This window comes from Galleria mellonella, unplaced genomic scaffold (genome assembly GCF_026898425.1).
Source record: "Galleria mellonella isolate WM207_F2 unplaced genomic scaffold, CSIRO_AGI_GalMel_v1 utg184, whole genome shotgun sequence".
Classification (NCBI taxonomy): Eukaryota; Metazoa; Arthropoda; class Insecta; order Lepidoptera; family Pyralidae; genus Galleria; species Galleria mellonella.
In genome coordinates this window covers 8127010-8145874 of record NW_026442025.1, presented here as the reverse complement: position 1 = coordinate 8145874, position 18865 = coordinate 8127010, and the positions used below count along the sequence as shown (strand labels likewise).

Below are 18865 nucleotides of genomic sequence, written 5' to 3'. Positions count from 1 at the left end.
TTCTAAGTAATATATAAAAAATCTACATATAGAATATAGTCTAATAAGAACCATCTCAATTTTCAAATGACCTAATCAATCACGAGTGAAATTTCAATTATGAAACTAAATAAGTTTATAAATTAAACATTGACCTCAGTGTCAAGACATGTCGGGTTAGATTATTGCGATATTAATAAAAGTTTTGCAATTTTGCACCTTTCAATATAGTTAAATTATCTGTTAAAAGTTTTGGACAGATTTTTTTATGCCGTTAAATAGTAAGATTTATCAATTTATTACACATCTCTGGCAACTTAGTTGACTTTGATTCGTTTTAATTCATATTAACTGGATATGATAAAGTCACACGTAACGTCTAAATGTGTGCAAGTTTTATATATTTTATATCTTCGTATTTACTTTATACAGTATAAACTCATTGTAGACTATTAAAAATTTATCAAGCTGTTTAGTTCATGTATTGATTAGCTACATTCATACAAGTACATGCATACATTTGATACATGCAACTACCAACGCAGGCGACTTTTGTACAAATTAATCCTCTGCTAAATATTAATTATTATCTGGTAATTATTTATTTGTGAATATAGTCCAAGTATCTATTCAATATGTAAGATATTATTATAACCTAACTGAGATCTTTGTTATCTCAACAATGTGAGATTGTAGTCTTTTATCAGATACTTAACCCATAAATGATGGTTGACATTATTTATGACCAAGTATTTTTATGTGATATTGATATGACTATTCCAGCATTTAATTTGCAAAAAAATACGAGCCAGATTCAATAAAGTACCATTCTATTGTAAATTAGATTATACAAAGATCAAGGGGATTGTTTTTATTTGAAACATATTAATTATACCAATAGAATAGTTTAAAATATTTACAATATTTTTCGTAATTTGCGGGTTGATTTTATCAAGATGTGAATCATGTTTATATATATGTCCAATCACTGATAAACAGGGTAGTTTCAAAGTAGTTTCTTTAGAAGAATAACGAATTACGCCGTAAGATGTCAGGATTGTGTTTCGAAGGTGAAATTGACAGTTTTTCTATACGTCAGCAGGAATTTCTGCGTAAAGTACTTCAAAATCGTGGATATACTGATAATAAAGTGATTATAGAAACAGTAGGCAAAGCAGGTGACAATTTCATAGCTAATGTAAAGAGAATTATTGTAGAGGATAAAGGTGGAAGTACATTCAAGATGATTGCAAAAGTAGCTCCAACCAACGAAAACGTACGCGTGCAAGTTCAAACACAGTTGCTTTTCAATCATGAAGGCATAATGTACACAGAAGTTCTTCCAAAATTATTGGATCTACAGAAATCGGCAGGCGTTCCAGCAGAAGACTGGCTAAAATTTGCTGAATGTTATGGAGTAATGTTAGACGCACCTGATGAAATTATTTTTCTAGAAGACTTACAAGATTTAAATTTTGTAATGCTTAGTAGATTCAAGTCTCTTTCAAATGAATGCATAAAGATAAATCTTAGAAATTTCGCAATTCTTCACTCTTTATCAATGGTATTAAAGAATCAGCAACCAGATGTATTCGAAGATTTTAATAGCAAACTTCCCGATCATTTCGCTGTTTTTGGCAACACACCAGAATATAAACAGTATATATTAGGCATAGAAAAAGATACAATTGAAATATTAGACGGAAGTAAATATAAGAATGCTATCCGTGGGACGATATCTCAAGTACCGGAAGTGTTTGCTAAGGTTTCAAAAAATGAAACTAAACTAAAATATTCGGTTGTAATACATGGCGACGGATGGACCAATAACATAATGTATAAATTAAGGGTAAGCCATATTATATTACGTATAAATTACCTTTACAAAATATTGCTTTTCTATGAAAAAAAGAAAACCAATAAATTAAATCAATTTTAATTTTACAGGAAGAGGTTTCAGTTCAAGCCATAATGATCGATTACCAATTGGCAAAAGTATCTAATCCGGTATGTGATATCCTTTACATGATATTCAATTGCACTGATTATGAAACTAGACGTGTCCATTATCATGATTGGATCGCTTACTACCATTTGCAACTGGAGAAGTCTTTAGCTCACTTCGGTTTAAAAGTAGAATATATATTTTCAAGAGATCAACTAGATGCCGACTTGAAGAGATATTCGAAATTATTCTTAGGTATTACCACATTGATGAGTACAATTTTGATAAGAAAATCCGAAGACGCTGCGAAGCTAAAAGATGCAATGCAAACGGAACTTGACGGGATGGAAGAGGCAATGGCAAAGATGCATATATCAAAATTGGATCGAGAATCCATTTTGATATTCAAAACAAGAATAGAAGGATTTGTAAATACCTATCGTGAACTTGGTTATATAGCTTGAATTTGAATCTTGTAATAACTTTATACTTTATACATGATACTTAATATATAAAAATCTCGAGTCATGATATTTGTTCTCCCCGTCGTCATCGAAACTGCTTAACTGATTTTATTAAAATTTTGTGAATGTGTATTATTTTTCTAGATATTTCGATAGGATCTATAGCTTTATCCTAATAACTGGTTTTCAATATTTTTACGGGACAAAATAACGTTTATCCGTTTATCTAGTATTTTCAACCGACTTCAAAAAGAAGGAACTTCTCAATTCGGTTGTACATTTTTTCATGTTTATTATTTCATAACTCCGTTAAGTGTAAACAGATTTGGAATTTTTTTTTTTATTTAAATGGCTATGTTTATAGATGGGTATCCTAGATATTTAATCAAAATCGGTATAGGAGTTTAGTTTTTTTTAATCAAAATAACTGGTATTGCTACAATTGAAGTAGTTTTTTGTGGAATACATTTTATTACACAAATAAGTACTAGTACTGAATATCAATATAATAACTCCTCAAAACAATAAAAATAAAATAATTATCCAGTAAGTTTTTGGAAACTAATTACTCAACAGTCAATGCGTCACAATGTTACTTATTTCACAAATACTTCAACGATTACATAAAATGTCGTTAACTAAACAAAGAATGACCACATTTCCTGTTTTTTAATCTCCCTACCGTTGTTTCTAGATAACTTATGTTTAGCGAGGTCAGATAATCAGGTTAGGTATGTATATCTAAATCATTTATGTGGTATAGCTATGGAGCATACACTTATGGTTTTTTTTAATACATGATAATGGAATAGTATCCCTGCCTGCGCTAAGTGAGAATGAAAAGGCAGGCCAGTTAGCTCATCGTGATGGATACACCTGGAACCACGTGGAGGTCGACCTGACAGGGTATATTTCCAGCAATAGGATTGGTAGTCCGTATTACTAACAATTCCTATCCTCCCCCTACACTATTGGTTTTATTTTTTGGTGGATGAAAATGGAATGGTAACCCCGCCTGCGCTAACGGGATACGCTGGCGGAACACCAGTGAAGGGTGATCGATGAGAATGAAAAGAGGCTAGTTAGCCCATCATGATGAATTCACCAGGAATTAACAATGATAGTTTCCAGGGGGAACCGCGAGGAGGTCGATGGGTTGGGTAGGCTGGTTGGGTATATTGCTAGCAATGGGATTCTCAGTCTCCATTACTAACAATCCCTTTCCCCCCACACTAATGGTTGCACTCATTAGTTTGTGTCGATTAACGAATGCAATTTTTAAATTTTATTATCAGGTGCATTTATGACATAATAAATCTTAGATTAGATATTAATAAATCTTAGTTTTATTAGTATTTTATTCTACGCCATATATTATTAAGTAATCCAATTAAACTAAAAAGAGAGAACACGTAAGAGGCTTTATCACTTTTTTATTTATAATACCATATACCATACATAGAATTTTTACTAAACTAATAAACGTGAAAGGAAGTTTGTTTATTTGTTACTTCCTTGGCACTTTATCAGCTTAACCTATCGCCATGTGGACTATTCGGGATACATTGTAATGTAATGTTTGTAATATTTAAATTAAAAAGGATTTAACCTATTTAATGAATTCTTTCATTTATAGAAAGCTGCATTATCAGCAAATAACATGGATTGTATTTTATTAAACAAAAAGTTGTGTAAAATCGTGGCGGCTTATTTATTTATTTATTTAAGGAACACCAACAGCATATTGCATTATAACATATAGGTATAACAACATTAAATACAATACAATATTAATGCACATGCCTATTATAGGTATTCACAGCATTCACTTTAACATAATTATACAGTGTAAGAAATTTAAGTAAATAACAAAAATAAACATGTAATCTAAGTTAGTGAGCAATATCAGAAAATAAGATTATGAGTGAATTAAATTAAAAAAAATATTAAAAAAATATATATTATGACGATTAGAGTTAATTTTCATAAGATTGTTGTTGCGGCTTGCTAGAAATATATATTTTAATGGTGTATTTTGCTTTAATTTCAAATTACTAATTTCTTTTTCGAACAAAATATTGATACTACATTGTTTAACAATCATTGTTCACTACTTGACGGAACTAATATATTGTCATTTACCACTTTCAGCCTTGTCAGCTTCCGTTCGCAAAACAACCTCTCACTTCACTATATAACCTTTGTTTAGTTTCGCAACTCGATTGTTTGAGGTAACTATGCTTCAATAGGAAAGGCATGCCATAGATTTCTTTATACCATAGATTGGTCGCCTAAGAAATTAATATCTTCTAGTTAAGACTAAAAAGTACTTAAGCTACTGTATTTATTCCCGCTGCTCTACTAGTATTTCGTTATTCTATGACAACTTATTATTACATTGCTGGAAATGTCTTTCCCCATAATTGTTTGAGTACGTTTTTTCGTTTTTTTTTTTGGAATGCAGTAAACCCCGTCTGCGCTATCAGTATACGGTGACAGGGCAACATTGAGAGATAGTGCGGATGCAGCCAGCCCAGTTGGCCCATCGTGATGGATTCCACGAGAATTAACCATAAATGGTTTCAGAGGGAATCTAGTGGAAATAGATCTAACACGGTATTTTGCTTGTAAGGGGGATTAAAAATGAGGATATTAGCAAAATTTTACTATGCTTATCGGTGTAATGTAATCAGGTATTTTTTCTTTAGTGCTGATACAATGTGCTGACAGCTTGTGATTGACAAGAAGTTTTGTATTTTTGCTAAGTCAACAGATAGACAATAATGCTCCCCCCATCAAAACATCTATAATGGAGAGAGATATAATGGGATTTATATGATATGGTTTCATTTCAGTGACAAAGATTTATTTTAAGGAGCAGACAAACAAAGAGATAAAATTTCTAAAAATAATTATTTTGGTTTCTATTACTACTGTTAACACTCTCGTCCATTTACTGTTATATTAGAAATAAGAATTTTCAACCAGTAGGGTTCACCTCGTCGTGTGGTCACGGCATAGAATTGGCCAAGCCTTTCTATAACGTGGGTGTCGTAAGAGGTGACTAAATTAATTTAATGGTCGAGGTATGAGCTTCAGCGGCTTCTTAAAATATCACCTAAGCCTAACTGCGGTTGCCAACCTGGCTGCCGAGCATAGCAACTATTGGCAAAACCCTCTAATAGGAGGAGGTATATGTTCAGCAGAGAACAGTTAACGGATGATATGACAATGATTATGAACAATTTAGTTACGATTAAAGTTACTGTATATGTCGACATTTGAGTCCGTGTTTTAAATTGAAAATTTGAGTATAATGTATCCATATAAATCATTACTAGATTATATAGAACTTTACTAGAATATACAAATTAACTGATCGAAATAAAAAATCTGTTAGTGTTATAAAGGAAACAAAACAGAGGGCGGTTATTAGTACTTGTAGTAACGCAGCACGATGCGAACTGCTGTGACCTCACGAGGTGAATGACCCACCAATACTATACAACCGTGTTACAATTACGCACGTGTTATGCTCGTCTCATACATACATACCTACCTATACAAGGCTATGTCGGTGCATTCAATAATGTATGTATATACATATTTGTAATTCATATTTTTCAATCAATTTGTCTCGCTATTCAAAAAGAATCAATACAGGTTTTATTCATGATATCAGACGTGTTATGGATACGCCAGTGTATTCTGTATTGCACGTCCATGGTGTTGCACGTCTTGTCTGTAGCGATGGTAATTACAAGCCATATAAAATACCTATAATATTATTTATTTACTTTTTTAATTGTTTTATAACGTTTTATTATTATTATTTATTCATTCTTTCATGCACCACTTAACGAATAATACACACACACATATGTATATATAATACATTTATGAAATATATACATCATCATCATCATCATCATATTAATACCTTTAACTATCCACTGCTGAAGATAAACCTCTCGCTTGGGGGGTTTTGCCAATAGTTGCAACGCTTGGCAGGCGGTTTGACAACTATATTTAGGCTTTTAACATGTTTTAAGAGGACCGTTGCTGTATATCTCTCGTCCCCCCTTAGTTGGCTCTAACGACACGCAGGGGAAAGGTAGAAGTGGCCTATTCTATTCAGGGACCACACAGCATAATGAAGTATAATAATGTCCAGCAATTATCATTATTATCCTGTTGGAAATTACTAGTATGTTATTTCGCTAAGGATCAAAAAAAGCAATGAAACATATTACGTGCATACTAAAGAAATGAATATTTTTTCATTCAATAAAATAAAGTAAATCCATCATCCCTCTCACAAATTGTTACGACAACCTAGTACGTTCTTCAAGATTTATCTCACCATAGTTAGAATTTGTGTAGATGACGTACACTTAACTCGCAAATAAAATGTTTCTCATCTGCATAGGAAATTAATATATAAGTTAAATTATTATTAAATACAATAAAACAAAGTCGCTTATTCGCTTATTTTAAACTAAATTTAATTTTGTTTTAACTGTCATTTATATATTTTCTTCCAAAAAGTTTATAATCGCTAATTTGAATAATGGAGTAAGCTTATCTAACGCCTGTGTTCTCCCGCGGATGCTGAGAAATTTCTGATATGCTATCTCTGACAGATGTATTATATATCCAATGCCTGATTTAGATTATACTTCTAGAGATGTTTACAAAAGAAAATTATTAATGTTTTGATAGCAAAAAGAACATTTGGCTTATCACTGACAGCTGATGCATTACGTGACAAGATTATATGGTTTCGGTTTTTACCCTCTTTGCAGCAAGTTTGACACTCGTACGAGACTTGTCATCATTGTAATAAGCCATTAATGTCCCACGGTTGGGCTTTTTAATGGACGATGTGATAGAATGATAATTCCCTCTGCAGGATGATAGTTTAGGACGAAAGTAAGTCAGTTAGCCCGTCATGACGATTGCATCTAGAGTTAATCACGATGTTAGAGGTGGACCTAACTTAATTTACCCCCTAACAGGGTATATTGGAGGCAAAGGGATTATTAGTAATAGGGTCTGATCTCCCTATAACTAGTAATACACCGTATCAGGTCGACCTCCACGCGGTTCCCCCTGGAAACTATAGTGATTAATTCTAGTGGAATTCGTCACGATTGGCCAAAAGACCTGCTATTTCATCCTCACCTGTCATCCCTCACTGGTGCCCCGCCAGCGTATGCTGATAGCGCATTACCATTCCATTATCATATATAAAAAAACAGGGTATATTAGTAATGGAGCTAGCGGCCTCATTGCTGGTAATATACACTAATAAGTCGACCTCAATGTGGTTCCCCTTGGAAACAATCTTGTTTAATTCATTATGAATTCCTCACTATAGGCCAACTGATCTGTTTTAATCTTCACTTATCTTACTGTCGCCCCGCCTGCGAATACCAATAGTGCAGGCTGGGTTACCATTTTACTTTCATTCAATTTAAAAAAATCTCCGTTACTGATCTCTTTTGTGCTATACAATCACAACAATCTCCTGGTCTGGGTGGAAAGGGATTGTTAGTAATGGAGACTGAGCATCCCATTGCTAGCAATATACCCAACCAGGTCGACCTCCTCGCGGTTCCCCCTGGAAACTATCATGGTTGATTCCTGATGAATTCATCATGATGGGCTAACTGGCCTGTTTTCATTCTCTTCTATCACCCTTCACTGGTGCTCCGTCAGTGTATCCCGTTAGCGCAGGCGGGGTGGTTACCATACCATTTTCACCCATAAAAAAACCAATCTCCTGGTTCTCAATTTAAGATATGTATTACGAGGAACCAAACCACTTCTTTTTCTAGGATGTAAACTTTTATCACGCTGTGGTATTTCGTATAGCAATCCGTGATTTTAAAGAAGCGAGCTAAGAAATAGACTGTTTTATACCATTAACAGATATACGTAACAAATTGCACTTTATAATGGATCCCAGTAGCAGTTATATTTAAAAATATATGCGTCAAATTGAATCATTTACTGACCTCATGCTTTTTATTTCGGTCATCAAAAAGCGGCAGCCTTTCTAGAGATTGTAAAATGCATAACTCTTGTCAGTGAGAGATAAAATTCATTATCCACTTAAGCGTAACTTGGCGAATCGTTGTAAGAAGTAGAAACCATTAAGTGTTCGAGAGATCAGTGAAAGGTGAGAACTTTGCAAAAATTTGGGTAAGTACCACATTAGTATATTATTATATCATCCTATCCGTTGCTGAACATAGGTCTCCTCTTATTGGAGGGTTTGCGATTAGTTGCCACCCTTGGCAAGCAGATTGGCAACCACAGTTAGGCTTTGATGATGTTTAAAGAGAGGCGCTGCTGCCCAACCCTCTAGCTTGAAGTTCCCTCAGTCGACACCCTCAGGAAAGGAAGGGGTGGCTTATTCTATGCTGGAGTCACACGGCACCATTATATAGGTATACTTACATGTATATGTAAGTATGTCATTAGCTAAATTTTTTTATTTGAATTTATTCGCTGTGGTTTTATATGACCCAGTTTTCTTATCATGGTAATTTCACTGCTATATTCCAAACTTCAAATTAAAATACGAAATATTCAAGCAAATACGAATAGGGCGGAGGTATCCATACAGGCTTGTTTTGTACAAAGTCTTTATCTTGTAACATGGGGTCATGTTATTTGTATTAATTTAGGTATTAATGTATGAAGTTATTGATGCACTATTACTAATATCATTATTCAAAATATTTTGCAATATTTATTGTATAAAATTTTATTTATATATTTAAGTAATTTTTATAACTGTGTAGATATGTAAATATGTTTTCTGTTTTCTTATAATATTTATGTAGAACGTTTTCCTTTTTTTTTAAAGTTGTTTTATTTAATAGTGGTTATTTTAATTTCTTTTAAAACTGATGCAACCGTATAGAAAGATTCATGAAAGTTGTAGCGTTGTTATAAACAATTTTTTGTTTAAACAATTTTTGCACGCCATGTTTGACGTCATACTTTCGTGCAAGGTACCTCATAGGACATGCTTTAAGTGATATTATTGTGCAATTTTAATGTAATGGAAGTTGTTTAATAATGAAAATGAACAGTATCATAGAGTATTAAATGAGTATTATTATTTATATACTTTTATATGTCTAAGTTACAGTTAAAAGTTTAAATCGGTTAATTTTGAGGATAACGTCCTTGCTTCTATCACAATTTAAGATTTTGCTCCCTTAAATATAATACAAGTTTTCAATCTAAAAAATAAAATAATAATGGGACTATAAACCAACAGCGGAGTACACTTTATTGATTGCAAAAAGAATAATCAAAATCAGTTTAGAATCGGTTACGATATTAATACAACGTACGGCGTAATACGAGTATATACACAAATATTATATAATACTATCGATCCAGCATAGCTTTGTACGGGTAGATAGAATTTTCAAATATATTACGCTACGTAATACTATACTCGCTGATTATGTAGCTTTATATAGGTGAAAGAACTTTTAAATTAAGTTTAGTAGTTTTTAAAATTATTCATTACAAAAAAGCGAGCAATAAAAATTCTTGACAGTTTTAATATATATTTTTTTATTTTAATTTACGCAGGATATATGAAAAAAAAGAAATAAGAGCTTTTGTTTTCTCTGCTATGATTTTGAACAGATATTCAAGAATCATGATTAAAAGACTAAATAATATATTTAACTGTAAAATCAATCAGTAGTGATTTTTAATCTATGAACTATTGTAATTTATCGTAAAACGGAAAAAAAATACGATTTTATCGCTTCGATATAATACGAAAGCAGAATATATGTAGTCACAATTATGCAAATGCTTATAAATTCGCTTATTATTATTATTATAAATAAATTTAAGATATCCTAAATTTGTAACAATATGTGTGTACATGATATTGTCATACAATAACATATATTTTGCTCTGCTATTATATCGTGACGATAAAATCGTACGATATTGTAACGTGATATGCTACAATATCGTATAAGTTAGAAAATTGTAAAATAATATGAAAACGTACAAGACATGCTAAGGTCAAACGTTTCACATCGAGAATTCGCATTTACAACTTGGCGTAATGCCACACAGAATACGTTAGATTATTTAAGTATGTACTGGTATTTATATACATATATAGCCACAGCTCGCTTACAAATGTCATTTGTAAAGGAAGGCATGATGCTGTCTGTATGCCAGCGTGTTAACAAGGAATCATGATCCAAATAATTATAAGAATTTTTTTATACATCACCATTATTTCAGGCTTTTATTATCCAATGCTTAATATAAACCCCATAGACTTACAAAAAGTGCTTCTGACTTGGATCCATCAATTCTTTGCAACGTATCTAAGTAGTCCCTTTTGTCTTTAGGTATCGGTGTTTTTCTTATATTAATTTTATTAGTATTAAATTGTAATAGCATTTTTATTTTCCGACTTTAAAAATAGAGGAGGTTCTCAATTTTGTTGTATTTTTATGTTTATCGGCTTATAACTGACGGAAATATTATCATAATTCCGTTAGTTGTTAACCAAATTGTAAAGTTATTTTTTTACGTGAAAGGATATACTTACGTATTGGTCCTATAGGTATTTGATCTAAATTGGTTCAGTAATTTAATTTTTAAATCAAAATAGGTTTCGTATTTCATATTCGTTCAGAATTTACGTAACTTTTATTTCAACTCAACAAATTTATTCGCTCACTCCTATAAGTGAGCAAACAGCTCTAATGCAGAAAACGGAATTAATGGTCAGAGTCGTTTCCAAAATGGACCAAGGACACGATTCTCTTTCACTGAAGTCCTTGTACATTTTGGTTTAAAATAAACTGTGCTCATTTATCTTACTCCTACTAATATTATAAAATGTAAAATTTTGTTAAGATCCTTTGATATAATTTTATTACTTAATCACAGCGGGCGACTTTTGTATGGCGAGGAATTTTGTGTTATCCAATTTTAGGACGCTGTATAAGTACGCGTATAAAATAAAATATATGTCAAAATTCGCACGTTACGACTTTGGTAAAGGGAAAATTAATTATATAAAGTATGTACTTATTATAATCTTACAATTGTAGTTAAAAACCGATGATAAAGAAGGTTTTGAAACTTGGGAAGCAAACGTAGTAATTTTGTAACTACGAGCAAACGCAGGCCTTGTAGAGCCTTCAATTAGATGGAGCGACAGTTGGTGAAAGAATCAGACGAATCACTGTATTTTGTAAGTTTGTGTAATTAATTATTCATTTTGTTTGTATACATATTGTTAATATTTATAATCTGTATCATTCTTTGAAGGAAATACATACAATAAAGATTTTTCATTAATTTAATATTCAGCAAATATCGATTAATTAATCGATTTTTAGGTGGTAGAGCCACGCTGTAATACCATAAGATATTGCAGCATGAATGGGCCGGCTCGACCGGGGAAGTACCACACCCTCACAGAATACCGACGCTAAGTGGTTGCACTTTCAGTGCGATCACATTCCGTATGGTGAGTGAGGGAGTCCGGAGGCCCATCCCATACCCATCCCATACCCATCCCTTTCCTATTCCTAAAATCCTTTCCCCAACCCCGTCCCCCTATCTTACAACACGCAACCATGGCAGTGGAATTAAAAAAAAATAACATACCCCAGGGAGGTACCAGTAACCATGTTGCTGGAGAATCCTCTCTCGAGCAACCACGCTCGGGCTGCCCTGCGTATTCTGGGGGGGGCAAAATTCCGCTCTTTGGAACCAAGGGCAAACGGAGCAAGATTTCTACGGCATCCCCTTCGCTCAATGTGAGCTTCTGCAATATCAGGGGATTACACTCTAACCTAAACGCTGTCCACCACCACCTAGAAACGGCGCGGCCGGCATTGCTCTTTCTAACGGAGACACAGATATCCTCTCCAAACGAAACTTCATACCTGACGTACCCGGGCTATAAACTTGAACATTGTTTTGTTTCGCGTGCCGGTGTATGCGCGTATGTCAGAGAGGATATCTGCTGTCGCCGCCTTGGAACTCTTGAAGGTACGGACCTGTCTATTTTATGGCTGCGCGTAGACTGCAATGACCATCCTCGAGTCTATGCATGCCTATACAGGTCCCACAGCGGTAACATCGAAACCGACCAACTCATTGAGCACGTCCAAATGGCTACAGATTCCCTGCTCGAACAGATTCCTTCCGCTGAAGTCGTGATTCTTGGCGATTTTAATGCCCACCATACCGAATGGCTTGGTTCACGTACAACCGACTACGCGGGAAGATCTGTTCATGACTTTGCTTTGGCTTATGGTCTGACGCAGCTTGTTTCCTCGCCTACGCGAATACCTGATGTGTTGGACCATTCACCTTCACTGTTGGACCTTCTGCTGACCACCCACCCAGACAACTATGTGATTTCCGTCGAAGCTCCGCTTGGATCGTCGGATCACAGTCTGGTGCGGAGCGAGGTGCCTCTCATGAGTCCGATTCCACCACGTTCCACGGGTAGACGTCGTGTTTGGCACTACAGGTCAGCAGACTGGGATGAGATGCGGATTTTTTTCGCATCTTACCCATGGAGGCAGGTTTGCTTCACACTGGATGATCCCGACGCCATTGCCGATTCCATTGCTGATGTGGTGCTTCAGGGAATGGAATTATTTATTCCTAACTCTGTGGTGCCCGTCGGCGGGAAATCCCAGCCCTGGTATGGAGCCTCTTGTAGAACAGCATCTCGTCTGAAACAGGAGTGCTTCCTAGCCTGGGCTAAAGGTGTGGCGTCGCGAGATCCTAACACCAGTGCTCTTAAAAGAAGTATAACTCTGCCTCTAGGTCTTTCAAAAGAGTTATAGCCACAGCGAAGTCAGAGCATATTAGTAGAATTGGCAAGAGATTGGCTAGTTTGCCCTCTGGAACTCGAGCTTTCTGGTCTCTTGCCAAAGCTGCACAAGGGAATTTCTGTAAGTCATCTTTTCCACCATTGCGCAGGGAGGATGACTCGTTGGCCCAGAACGCTAAGGAAAAGGCCGATCTTCTTGGATCCATCTTTGCGTCAAACTCGACATTGGATGACGGGGAGAAATCACCACCGACCATCACGTGTTGTAGGAGCTCTATGCCTGACATTAAATTCACGCATAGCTCAGTGCGTAGAGCACTTTTCTCCCTCGAAATCCATAAGTCGAGTGGGCCCGATGGTATTCCTCCAATTGTGCTTAGGACGTGCGCACCAGAGTTGGCTCCGGTTCTTACGCGTCTTTTTCGGCTTAGCTACTCATCGGGCATAGTCCCAAAGTTTTGGAAGACTGCTTTGGTGCATCCGATCCCTAAAAAAGGAGACCGCTCAGATCCAGCTAACTATAGGCCCATAGCTATCACTTCCTTATTCTCGAAGGTTATGGAATCCATCATTAACCGTCAACTGCTCCGGTACCTAGAAGAGCACCGGCTGATCTGTGATCGCCAGTACGGCTTTCGACAGGGACGTTCGGCCGGTGATCTTTTAGCTTACTTAACACACCGATGGGCAGTGGCAATCGAGAGTAAGGGAGAGGCCTTAGCAGTTAGTCTGGATATCGCGAAGGCCTTTGATCGGGTGTGGCATAGAGCGCTGCTTTCAAAGCTACCTTCATTTGGGTTGCCTGCGAGACTGTGCATTTGGGTCGCCAGTTTTCTCAAGGAACGTAGCATTAAGGTCGTAGTCGACGGAGCATGCTCTGATTTAAAACCTTTGAATGCTGGTGTCCCGCAAGGCTGTGTACTATCTCCGACTCTGTTTCTTCTGCATATCAATGATATGTTACAGATAAGTAATATTCATTGCTATGCAGACGACAGCACAGGAGATACATTATATACCGGTCATGCAAAGATCTCGCGGGCACATACCGATGAGTGCCGGAATAGACTTGTGTCTGAAATCGAAACTTCACTCCATCAAGTTTCGATCTGGGGTGAACAAAATCTTGTCCAATTTAACCCCAAAAAGACACAAGTCTGCGCGTTTACCGCAAAAAAGACGCCGTTTGTCGTATCTCCTCACTTTCAGGGCACTTCCCTTGATAAACAGTCGAGTCTAGGAATTCTGGGCGTTGATATATCTTGCGACGTCCAGTTTTGCGGTCATCTGGAGGAGAAGGCTAAGATAGCTTCCAAAAAGTTAGGAGTGCTCAATAGGGTGAGACGATATTTCATGCCAGAACACCGCCTGAAATTATATAAAGCCCAAGTCAGGCCGCATATGGAATACTGTTCTCACCTGTGGGCAGGAGCGCCACAGTACCAACTCCTTCCGTTAGACCGCATTCAGAGTCGGGCGACTCGAATTATCGATAGTCAACGCCTTACTGTCCGACTTGATCCACTGAAACTGCGTAGAGATGTTGCATCTCTGTGCATCTTCTACCGAATTTATCATGGGGAGTGTTCTGAGGAATTGTTCGGATTGATACCTGCTGCTGATTTTCACCACCGTACAACCCGCCACAAACTAAAGTTTCATCCCAATCATCTGGACGAGTGGCGGTCTTCCACCGTGCGTTTTTCAAGGCACTTTCTTCCACGCACAACCATTCTTTGGAATCAACTTCCAGCAGCAGTATTTCCGAACCGATACGACAACATAACCTTCAAGAAAAGAGTATATTCCTTTTTAAAAGGCCGGCAGGACACCTGCAATGCCGCTGGTGTTGTGGGTGATCATGGGCGGCGGTAGTCACTTACCATCAGGTGAGCCGCATGCTCGTTTGCCCCCTGTGTTGTAAAAAAAAAAAAAAAAAAAAAAATTTTCGAATATCCCAAATTATTTACCAGATAACCAACCAGGGGGTGTCTTGTGTTATTAACAAAATCTACGGTCAGCTCTGATTCACAGCGCGATGCGATTGAATGAAAAGAGTGAGTGAATGAAAGGGACCTACTCGGAGATATTGTGTCAGAGAGTCGTTACGTGAATTTGCGGTTCTATTTCACATCATTATTATATGCAAGGTTTACTCAACATTAATTAAAAAGTTGACTAAGTTTGTGGTCTACAGTTGTGGGTTCCGTGAGGAAATGTTGAGTGGTCTTCAACATTTGTTTCAATTATATTGTATATATTTTTGTATATTAAATAATTTACTAGTATTTAATCTGAGTTATGTACAGTAAAGATTTTTACAATACAATACAATTTTTTTATTCTTACTATTATTTGCCGTATGAATTTCTTTGTTCCCTCTTTAGGTATCTATTTTGCAATTTAGTGATAATAAGTTATTTTTTTTTAATTACTTTAATCAGTAATTTATAGTACTTGTACAACTTGTTTTGCTGAGCTAGTTTTTAGAATGCTTATATAATATGAAAAATAAAATTTGGCCTTTGACTCGATAGATGCTGTCCTACCTAAATTATTATGATACATGATGATGATGTATGATACATGATGGTGATAAAAATCATGTATCTCTATGTTTATGTAGATACATGATTTTTATCACCGTCATGTTTATCTCTGGAACCGAATAACAATTTTGAGAATGTATATGGCTGGTTCTAGTTTAAAGGTTAGGAGGTTTTGTACTCAATAACTTTCACTAAATGTATGCAAAAAAGAACAATCTAAAAGAGTTTTTATATGCTGATATATTTTTTTTTTAATTTTTGGAGTCGGAGCAGGTCGCTAGTGTCTGTATAGATTATTTAGCTGATAAATGAAACATATTACTTATCATAGTAATTATTAATTCTGCAATTTCAAATAACATATGTAATATAATAAATAATTTGTGTCCCCGTATAAATCATTAAGTGTACAGTTAATGGAAAAGGGATCAAATTATTGTGTTGTAACTCGGTTACAGTGGAAAACGTAATTTAAACGTGAAGCATTTAAACGAATCTGTATTTAAATCATATTCATTAATTTAAATGTTAATTACTATTAATAATTATCGTAGTTCATAATATTTAACTATCCGATTACTGTTGTCATTAAGAGCAAGAGAAATGTAAATAAAATAAATAAATAACTCAGTTAAAATGGGGTTTTTATTAATTAATTAGATATTAGATGACTGTATTCATTTACGATAAGATTATTTACTAAATATGACAAGTAATATAAAAAAAAACATATTATCAATTTATAACTATTTAATTACATTGTTGTGTAGCTGATATATTTAATTAAATCACTAGCAACACTAACGTAAAAGAGCTAATGTAAAAAATTATAAGTCAGTACTTATATAAAAGTTTAGTTAGTATGTAAATTTTTTTTATACAACGTAGAATGGCAAACAAGCTGCCCGCCCACCTGATGGAAAGTGGTAACCGTCGCCTATAGACAAGAGCGGTGCCATGGACATAACAGAGTATATTGTTTCGCCCATGATACCTCCCATGCGTTGCCATTCCTGAGGACTCCGATGTTATTCCTCTGTACCCTGTAAATTCACGCTATATCCCACCCTTCATGCCGAAACACAGTCATGCAAACACAACTGCTTCACGGTAGAAAACACGAATGGGACAGAGGCACCCCAGCAATCGACTTTTGTACAAAGTCTCCCTCTGGTGTTAATATGTATTTAGGTTATACCTATCGCAAAAAGTGATATTTGTTTCTAAAATTGATTATGTAGTTAAGAGGTAAGCAGACAAACAGACAAGATAGTGATTTAATTTATACTATATATATACTAAATAGTACTACCTATTTATTTTAGTTATTTATTTTAATAAGGCACACATAACAAATTATATTTATGTTACATTTATATATAGGTAATTGTGGTTTTTTTTATACTAGGTTATAGTTCGAAAATATATGTACACAGCATGATTAACATTTAGAGATTATGAGATATTTTGATATTTGTTTATACTATACATATAGTATAGTAAATATATAGTTAACGGACCTTTAAGTGATATTGCATATTCAATAGTGTGATTTCCATAGCAATACTATAATCCTGTACACGTAAAGGGATTAAGTTCTCACGTCACTGATATGTAGTGTTGTATATTGGATCATGTAAAATTGTGGGACAAGTGGGATATGAAACTTGCATGATCCAGAATTATAGATGTATTGAAGTGCAATATTTTAATCTATTTTGTTACCATTATTATTATGTATCTATATACATACGTAAAATAAGAATTGAAAAAAAGAAAAATTTATGTCCAAAACACATGCTTAAATTATTCTTGAATTGATACCCAAAAAACTAATAATTTACCTAAAAATTTACTTAATTGTCAAGATATTTCAAAGTAAAAAAAGGTTAATATTGTATAATTTACTAAAATATAACCGATATTGTAAAAAAATCGCGAATTTTTATTCGTATAGTGTAGATTTTGTTACATAAAAAGAAGAGAAATTTTAACTGGGACAAAAGGAGTAAATCAACTTCATAGATTTTAAAATGACTAATCAAAATCAGCAACAAATTTGTGAAGATATATCATGCAATATTTTCACACTACCATGTTATCTAAATGTAATTTTATTAACCAGGACCACACGCTACCTAAATTTTTAACATAAATTGCTTTGTCCCATGTAAATAGTGTATAAATTTATAATTTGGTCTTATAAAAATTCAAACCCATATTTCAAAATTGGCCAGTAGACTCAGTTCTGCTGCATATGCAATTAGAAGAATTAGGCAATTAACAGACGTGGCGACGGCTAAACTTGTATATTTTAGTTATTTCCATAGCATAATGTCTTATGGCATACTGCTGTGGGGTAAAGCAGCCGATATAAATACTATATTTGTTTTACAAAAGAGAGCCATACGTTCTATTTATGGTATGGGTTCAAGAGAGTCATTACGTCAGTGCTTTAAAGACTCAAATATCCTCACAGTTACTTCACAATACATTTATGAAAATATTATGTATACACGGAAGAACTTAGCGAGTTTTAAAAAACTCAAAGACTGTACAAGTAGAAACTTACGCAATATAAATAAGCTTATTTTACCTAAATGCCGTCTGCACAAAATCAGTAATTCATTCTATGGTAATTGCATAAGATTTTATAATAAACTGCCGGAATCTGCATTAAATCTGACAGAGAGGCAATTCAAATCTTATATTAAACAATTTTTATGTAAGAAAGCCTATTACAGGATAGACGAATTCATAGATGACAACATATCAAGTAAATAATTAGTTTATTAGCATACAACGTTATAATTTTATTTTCTCATTGCTTTCTTGATTTAATTGATTAATTTTAGAAATATGAAAGCGTAGCGGTTTTTTGTATTAATTGCCGCATGCATTCTTATGTAAAATGTGAATACTATAACTATCAGATGGCAATTGTGAGTAGCTTTGACGTGGTCTAGTGTTTTGAGTAGTCATGCTCACTAAAATGTCCAGACTTGTGGCGGCGTGGTGGGCCGGGTCATTGGGCTCCCTAAAATATGGTCGAGCGCAGTGATGG

At 34.7% G+C, this 18865-nt stretch overlaps 2 protein-coding genes across 5 annotated transcripts in view; both read left to right on the top strand.

Annotated features, from left to right (window-relative positions):
- The window catches only part of LOC113512138 (brain tumor protein), a 588229-nt gene that overhangs the window by 11903 nt on the left and 557461 nt on the right, over window positions 1–18865 (top strand). The gene's annotated exons all lie outside the window — the stretch shown is intronic.
- On the top strand, window positions 977–7886 carry LOC113512110 (uncharacterized). The gene is made up of 2 exons (XM_026895891.3): window positions 977–1828; window positions 1927–7886. The coding sequence occupies exons 1-2, from the start codon at window positions 1028–1030 to the stop codon at window positions 2386–2388; spliced, it is 1263 nt and encodes a 420-aa protein (XP_026751692.1). The 5' UTR covers window positions 977–1027; the 3' UTR covers window positions 2389–7886.

Excerpts from the sequence above, each read along its gene's own strand:
- LOC113512110 (XM_026895891.3), top strand. The coding sequence starts at position 1,028 with ATGTCAGGATTGTGTTTCGAAGGTGAAATTGACAGTTTTTCTATACGT. Across the intron at positions 1,829-1,926 it reads ACATAATGTATAAATTAAGG|GAAGAGGTTTCAGTTCAAGC; the intron begins GTAAGCCATATT and ends TTAATTTTACAG.